The 8,778-nt window shown below is 42.2% G+C and overlaps 1 protein-coding gene across 1 annotated transcript in view; it reads left to right on the top strand.

The window, feature by feature from the left end:
- Positions 1–3,878: 3,878 nt before the first annotated feature.
- The window catches only part of LOC125091990 (cytochrome b-245 heavy chain), a 35,542-nt gene continuing 30,642 nt past the window's right edge, over positions 3,879–8,778 (top strand). The window contains 3 exon segments of the mRNA XM_047716194.1: positions 3,879–3,992; positions 6,394–6,489; positions 7,812–7,922. Coding sequence (XP_047572150.1) covers positions 3,948–3,992; positions 6,394–6,489; positions 7,812–7,922 — 252 coding nt within the window. The 5' untranslated portion in view covers positions 3,879–3,947.

Here is an 8,778-nt window from a genome sequence, read left to right as displayed (position 1 = left end):
AGTGAAGGTACCTGGGTGGCTCACTTGGTTAAACGCTGAATTTTGGCTCAGGTCATGGTCTCAGGGTTCTGAGACCAAGCCCTGCCTCTGGCTCCACACTGGGCTGCTTAGGATTCTCTCTCTCTCTTTCTCTGTCTCCCTCTGCCCCTCCCCACCCTGTGCCCCGCCACCCCTGCCGCCCCCTCCCTGCACCTGTTTTTTCTCAAAAAACAAACAAACAAAAAAGGAATAGCAATCCATTTCTCCTATCACCAGGAACCAAACAAATTGGGAATCTTGGTGTGGTAACACATCTCCCTTTCTTCAGCAATTTCACACTTACTTCTGGGAATAAATTAAGAGCTTAATTTAATTTGAAAAATCAAGAAGGAATTATACTTGGGATGTATAGTCAGGGAATTTCCTGGAGACTTGGGTCTGCTTATCTCCTTTTTTTCTCAGCCAGAGGTGTCTAGGATTTCAGTCACATCCGAGGGTGTTACTCCTGACTGCCTACTGGGAGGGTGAGTACTGCCTTCTTTTCGCCACAGTCTGGCTTGATATTAAGAGCTTAGGAAACAGTGGAAGCCAAAACGGCTGGGAGAAGATACAGGGGTTCAGTTTTCTTTATTCTTCAGGTCCAGTCAATCCCAGTCAACCATTCCCTGTTGCTTTTTATCAAACCCTCTGTCTTTCCAAGAGCGGTGCACATTAAAATTTGCTTGAACAGTGTTCTCAGAAGGGAAGGAACTTTCCATGAAAGAAAGCTTTTACTCCCCCCTCCCCCGCTTTTTTTTTTTTTTTTTTTTGCAACTGATCTGTCTTCTTCCAGCTGTGAAACTGATTGAGGTCCTTAAGGCCCTCCAGAAATCTCTACTCACAGCCCTGTGATTACTTTTACAAAGGGGGGAAAAAGCGATGGGAGGGAATGGTTGATTACCCACGGAAAATATCCTTTCTCTTTTGCATTTTTCTCTCAACTCATGGAGGGAGGGGAAGGGAGTTGGAAAACATTCAGGAAAGAGGTTTTTGTGAGACAAAGAGCATTATTTCTTAGCACATGTGCATTCATGGTCCTCTTGCCATGGCCTCCCCAGCAGAGCAGAGGCATCAGGAGGCCCAAGAGAAAATGTGGGAGACGCTTGAAGATTTCGATGAGATAAAGGAAGATGGAGCAGCAGGCTGGGGAAGAGAAGCGGTGGGGGGCAGTGGAGAGGAGGAGATTTTGGTAACTTTCACAGAGCTTGAAGGAACTGCAGTTTGCAGGACCCGCCCCACCCCTGTGGAGGAGCCTGAGCGGGGCAGAGAGCAGGAGAGCAGATGTTTAAGCTGGTGTATCCCTCCCCTCCTTGCCTCACTTCTTTAATTACATAAGAAAATGAGTACATGCTTCAGTTACATTTTGTGTATCAGGCAAAGTCCAGCCAGGAAAAGAAGACTGCATTTTATTTTATTTATTTTTAAAGATTTTACTTATTTATTTAAGAGAGAGTGTATGTGTGTATATATATACAAGCAGAGGGGAGGGGCAATGAGGGAGAAGCAGGCTCCCCGCTGAGCAGGGACGGGATGTGGGACTCAATCCCAGGACCCCAGGATCATGACCTGAGCCGAAGGCAGGTGCTTCCCCAGCTGAACCCCCAGGTGCCCCCAAAGCACTACATTTTTACACAGGTAATTTCATGCTAGGAATCTGTTGCACGGATGATGGGAAAATGCAGAATCCCCACATGGTTGTGGAGGCAACACAAAGATGAACAACTACAGGAAGTGGTTACCACCCTGGGGGGACACCAAGAGGAGGTGGTATAACTCAAGCCCAGAAGGCAGGGCCATCTGGTAGGAGCCAGAACTCACGTTCTTTTTTTTTTTTTTTTTTAAGATTTTTATTTATTCATTATTTGACAGAGAGAAACACAGCGGCTGGAACACAAGCTGGGGGAGTGGGAGAGGGAGAAGCAGGCTCCCCGCTGAGCAGGCAACCCGATGCGGGGCTCCATCCCAGGACCCTGAGATCATGACCTGAGCCCAAGGCAGACGCTTAACGACTGAGCCACCCAGGCGCCCCCAGAACTCATGTTCTAGAGGGAGAAGCTGGCAGAAGCTGGAGCCTTCGTGGAAATGCAGCCGCTTCAGAAATGCTACTCGAAGCAGAGAGCTGGGGGGAGAAACAAGTGGGTTTCTATCCTGCTCCTCGTCCTCCCGGTTGGCTGATCACACCAGAAGCCAGAGGGCCAGGGAGCCCGGCACATGCAGTTCTCCCTGAGACGGAGCAGCGCAAGGAAAGGGCGGGGAGTAGAGCTCAGCACAAAGAGGTGAATAACGGGCACATGTTTCCGTTGTCTGTGTTTCTTTGAATTCACCTCTGTGTGGAACGGAACCATGAAGCCATCTGTCCTTTACGTGGGTTGCGCGTGATCCAAGAGCAATGGAGAAGGTCACAGTTTAATACCCTTCCTAAAATATTTAAGTGCAAAATAATGTTACTTTACTAACTGTCCTAATTCTGTAGGCTGTCTCAAGTGGTTCATAAATAAACAGCCACCAAAACGGTCCATGCTTCTCTTGCTGATTCTCTCATTCCCATTTGGCCCTGCTGTTTCTGCTTTTAACCTCTTCATTAACTGGAGCTGTTGTACAACCGCCCTTGTGTAATTTGTCAGCGTTCATCTCATACTGGGGTTACCATCCTACCCTCCTCTATCTTTCATGTCCTGAAGACAGAGTAGTAGTCAGGAAAAAAAAAATGCTAAATCTGGCTTTTGGCCTCAACCACATCTGATGTACCTTTATATTGACCCTGTGTACATACCTAGTCTAGAGGATGTCATGTCTTCCTAGGAATCCTATGGTCATCCAAACATTTTGCTGTATTTGTTATATTTTTATTTCCTGTAGTTGTATTTGGAGTGATTTTGGATGGGTTTGACACAGTTAAGCCTTTTTTTTTTTTTTTTCTGGTATCTGCTTAGAAGTATAGCCAAAGTGCTTGGATTTCAAATCCCAGCTTTACTCTTTCCTAGTTGCATGACTGTGGCCAAGTCACTTAAGTGCTCTGGGTTTCAATTTCTTCATCTGTTAAGTGTAATCATAGTAATAGAAACTAGTTTAGGGGCTCCTGGCTGGCTCAGTCAGTAGACCATGTGACTCTTGATCTTGGGATTGTGAGTTCAAGCCCCACATTGGGTGTAGAGATTATTTAAAAATAAAATCTTTATGAATCGCTAAATTCTACTCCAGAAACCAATATTGCACTGTGTGTTAACTAACAAATTTAAATAAAAAATAAAAAAATCTTCTCAAAAACTACTTTATAAGGGTTAAATTGTTAGAATCAAGTGAATTTACTTGTATACTAAATTTAATACATGTGTGTATGTGTTTACACAGACATATATATCAATTATTATGTAGCTATGTTTGTATATGTACGCATGTGTGTATATATGTGTATGCACACACATGTGTCTTAGAAAACTAGCATGATGTAAGCATGCTATAAATATCAACCATCATTATTATTATTATTTTTCTCAACAAGAATGTAAAATGCTGCTCAACCTGTCAAAAGATATTTTATTTAATGACTTTTATCCAGTACGAAGTCATGGCTAGTTGAGTGACTTTTTCAAAGCGGCTACTTAAAAACTGATTAGTCAAAAAGTTAAGTCCATGTGTAAAATATATCCCATCATTGGTCTGTTGTCTCTCAGTTGTAGAAATTGGTTTCATTTCCTACTATGTTTAGTTATGATTGAATTATTATGGACCCTTTTTCCGCAGCTTTTTTGTGGTTTAAAGATTTAAAGTTCTTATGGAAACAAGATTTTCAGTTGACCAATGATTAGCTAATTTCTGATAATAGAAAAGGAAACTGATTGCCCCAGGCTGCTGTTTTCATTTCCTCATGGGAAGAAGAAGCAGAGCAAAGAAGAGAAGCAGACACAAGGCATTGAACGTCTGTCACCATGGGGAACTGGATTGAGAATGAAGGGCTCTCCATCTTTGTCGTCGTAAGTACCAATGAGAGAGAAATGATAAATTCTCAAACTTGTCTGGGTTCTCTGGGAAACTAAGAGAGGGCAACGTTTCTTGTTTGTTTGTTTTGCTTGTTTGTGAAATTGCACTGAAGCTGATGTACCATATGAACATATGTCTATCTGTAAGCGGGACCGAGGGCAGCCTTCCAATCTTATTAATGAAAAGAATATATCTAGGGTCTCACTTCACCTACTTTATTTCTTGAGACTTTGGGGGTACTAAATCAGCCAGCATTTCACAGAGGGGGTAGAAGACATTTCATGCTAATGATCTCTGAGTCTAAGTTGTTTATCAATATTTACTCAGAGGCAAAAAAAAAAAGGGGGCGCCTGGGTGGCTCAGTGGGTTAAGCCGCTGCCTTTGGCTCAGGTCATGATCTCAGGGTCCTGGGATCGAGCCCCGCATCGGGCTCTCTGCTCAGCAGGGAGCCTGCTTCCTCCTCTCTCTCTCTGCCTGCCTCTCTGCCTACTTATGATCTCTCTCTGTCAGATAAATAAATAAAATCTTTAAAAAAAATATTTACTCAGAGGCAAATTCACTACTTTTTATGTGTTTATACCATTTAAAAATGGGCAATCGTAATTTTACACCGTTTTCCAAATAACAGGTACAAGATCAGCTCGTGTATGGGAGATGGCCTTTATTTCAGTGATTACAGCAAAAATAATTGAATTTCTCAACTTTCCTTTTTAAAAAGTACCTTTTCTTCCTCTGAGGTAAACTTGAATTATTTACGAGGTTTATAAAAATTCAAGAGGAGGAAGTTGAAATAAACTAGACTTATATAGTGGATATATTATATATGTTATATGTGACTATATAAATCAATCTATCTATCTTGAGAAATAATTTTTGTAAGTAAAGATAGGGCTAATTTTCAAATAGACATGTTAATCTCTTTAGTTTTTTTTTTTTTTACCATAACAAGGACCAACTATTATTTTAAGATGGCAGTCTCAGCAAAGCAATCACAGACAATTGGGAAAATAGAAATTTGATTTTTAAATAGCCTTTCCTAATAGCCAATGAAAGTATTGTACTGATGTTAAAAAGAACACTTGTCAGTGGAATTTGAAAGAATTTATCATGAAGTAAATATTGAGTCTCTGATTTACAGACACAGAGAGGAAGGGGGGCACAAATAAAAGAAAACCAAGAAATATTATGCATTAAAAAATTATGCCAAACCAACATGCTAATGCAATATAGAATTCCTCTGAGGACTCAGAGCTTTTAACTTGATTTCTTATCACCGTTTTGAAAACAGACTACTCCCATAGAAAACAAGTTCATATTATACTTTTGGCTCCTACCGCAGTTTTCCCCAGGAGATGACCTCCTCCTAAATTGTACACTCATACGTTTGACAATAAAGACACAGTCTGGAAAGCAAGAGTAAGAATGACAAGGTTAGGGAATGGAGAAGTTGTTTAAATAGCTTCTTCATAAAGAGATCATTCTCAGGCATCTATGGACCTTTAATGGCATTAAAACACAGGTAAGAAAAGATCACTATGAAGCTGAAGGTTTGAGACTGAGCAGTGCCTCACTCAATGCAGTCAGTGCTTGGGATGAAATGAGCAGTCAAAAGGTAGGAGGGTCGCTTTAAGATTTTTTTTTTTATTTGTCAGAGAGAGAGGGAGAGAGAGCGAGCACAGGCAGACAGAGTGGTAGGCAGAGGCAGAGGGAGAAGCAGGCTCCCCGCCAAGCAAGGAGCCCGATGTGGGACTCGATCCCAGGACGCTGGGATCATGACCTGAGCCGAAGGCAGCTGCTCAACCAACTGAGCCACCCAGGCGTCCCAGGAGGGTCGCTTTAAAAAAAAAAATCCCATGCCCCTCACCCCCTCATTCATGTTCAATAGTCCCTCTTTGAAAAGTTAAGCAAAAGTTACCAAATAGAATAAAAGGCTTGACGTTTTAGCCGATGTGACTCCCACTAGCTGGGGTGGGGTGCTGTGGGCTGGAGGGAGGTGATGGCATCCCTGAGAGTAGAACACAGTGTCTTATGGGCACAGGGGATGACACAGTAACCTATTCCTTTCCCTTCTCTTTTCGAGAAGACTCATCCGCTATTCATTAAGAAGAAAAGAGGAATGAAACAACAGAGGTGAGATAGATTGATAATAACCTGGCATCCTGGCCCATAGTAAAACCATCACAGGGAATGCCACAAGGTGGAAAGGTCACAATCACGAAGTGTAGGGGCACTGTTGGAGGAAGGAGCTGACTCGCAGATGGTCACACTCAGATGTATAACTACCTTTGTTGAAGGCTAGACTGGGGAAGTCCTGACCCTACTCTGACTCCAATCTTACGTGAAATCTACCCATTGAAATGTGGAAACGTCACACAAGTATTTCTCTTTTTGCAGCTGGTATGGCTGGGGATGAACGTCTTCCTCTTCATCCGGTTCTACAGGTTTTATGACATTGAACCTCAGTACCATTATACTCGAAAACTTCTTGGGGTAGGTATGAGTTCCATCTCATGCAATATTGACTGGCTTACATTTCTAATCAAAGATTCTGGTTCATACTCCTTTCAACACTTTAAATAAATGTTCTCACCAAGCCAGACGGCACCATTACCTCGCTCCCTCCACTGCTACCACCTGGGCAAGAGTCTTTAGGCCTTCCCGTGTGAGACAAACTAAAGTGTGTCAGAGAATCCCAGCGGCATCCATCCCCTCCCAAGAACTACTGTGCCACTGTTTAGCTTAAAGAAGAAATCTAATGCCAACCCTGGAATGGCAGGCAGATTTGGTGAGATTGATCCAAGGGTGACACAGGTGGGACAAGTGAGACTTTCCATATTCTTTAAATCATCTGATTCCTGACAACTTTCGTGCATGGAGAGCCCTGTGTCTTGTGACATGTTGTGAAATGACCTTCAGGAAATAAGCCTCTCCCTCCAGATGGAGCCTTTGAGGAACCTGCCCAAGGGTCAGAGTGAAGGCCCCCAACTTTCCTTGGGTCCATTAGCATTCTTGTTTTCCTTGAACTGCCAGGACTCTTCTTCACGACAAATGGCAACAATTACAATGACAGGTGGCCCCCACGGGATACCATTTTTTACATCATGCTGAAACCCTGAATTCATGACATAACGCTAATTATACTATGTATTATATATCATGCGTATACACAATTATACTACATAATAATACTGTGCTGTTATAATTGTTAGCTAATTCAGGCTGATACTGAGAAGGATGATTTCCCTTTGTTTTCCCCTCCAAAGTATGCAACTTCTTTAGGCGTCACAAAGAACAATTATAATGCCAAAGCATTACAGCAGACCAACCTAAGTTACTGCTGAAGCGAGTCTAAGAACTAAGAAAATCTTCTTTAGAAAGCCCCAGTTTCTATACTGAACTCTAACAAATGATACCCATGCTTAAGTATTTAGAAGGAAGTGAACTGATATCTGCAATGCATCAAAAATAAGTTGTATTGACGGATGGCTAGAGGGATGGGCCGATGGATGGACAGCTCTGTGAGGGGGGATCCTGGGAGATGGGAAAACGGGTGTTCGTTGTGAAAATATTTCAGATTCTCTTTACGTTTGAAAATTTTCGTAGTAAAATGTTGGGGTGGGAGAGAAGGGCCAGGTTAAAGCAAAGGATCCCAGCAGGCCCTCCAGGTAGACTCTTGGTTCTGAAGGACCTTCCTTCTCAGATAACTTGATGTCTCTGGTGGGCCTCATGCTGGGAACCCTGGAGAAGTGTTGGTGTGGGGGGGGTGTTCTGTGCTCACAGGAGTTACCTGCTTCCTATCCCACATCTTCCAGTTTGCGCTGCCATTGGCCAGGGCCCCTGCAGCCTGCCTGAATTTCAACTGCATGCTGATTCTGCTGCCAGTCTGTCGAAATCTGCTCTCCTTCCTCAGGGGTTCCAGCGCGGTAAGAGCATTTACAAAGTTGTCGCTTCTCAAAATTTTCAAAGGCCATTACACTAAGTGTCCTTTCTGAGGAAAAGCAGACTAATGGTTTGTGAGGATTCCAACCTCTGTCCAGGGTATTTGCAAGCTGAACTATGCTTGATTCTCCATTTTATTTGTATATCAGTTGTTGATGGAGTTCCCTGGGACAATCATTTAACTTGGAACAGACATTTAGAAAAAAAAGAAAAAAAACAATCAACCTACAGCTCAAGAAGACCCATAAAACACTTGTGCGTGCACACACACACACACACACACAACAGACATACGTAATATAATATATTATGGACTTTATGAGGCTGACATGGGCTTTGGGAATTAATCCTACAGCAGCATGTTTTTCAAAATTTTTAAGTCAGAGAAAATCTCTTCGTGGCTAACATCCCAAGCAGGTGGAATCAAGGAGTGATGAGTCACAGTATACCGAGGGTGACTAAGAGGTACTGAGTCCATGGAACTGAGGAGTTTGGTGCTTTCTAAATGTCCAGGGCGGTTTTTTTTTTTTTATCCTCATTTCAACAATTTGGTGAGCCCCTAAATGTACTATGTTAGAAGAAAGAAAATATTATGTAAGAAGAAACTTTGTGACCTATAAAATAGTATATGAATTTCTTTTTAATTTAATTTAACTTTTTATAATTTTAGAATTTCTTTTTAAAATAGGCCTCTTTTTCTTTTTTTTATTGTGTTATGTTAGTCACCAAATAGTATGTCATTAGTTTTTGATGTAGTGTTCCAAGATTGTTTACATATAACACCCAGTGCACATGAATTTCTTATTGCTGTTATCACACAAAGATGAGAAACAAGGCACT

Source organism: Lutra lutra, chromosome X, assembly GCF_902655055.1.
Source record: "Lutra lutra chromosome X, mLutLut1.2, whole genome shotgun sequence".
Lineage (NCBI taxonomy): Eukaryota > Metazoa > Chordata > Mammalia > Carnivora > Mustelidae > Lutra > Lutra lutra.
This window is presented reverse-complemented; position numbering and strand designations above follow the sequence as displayed.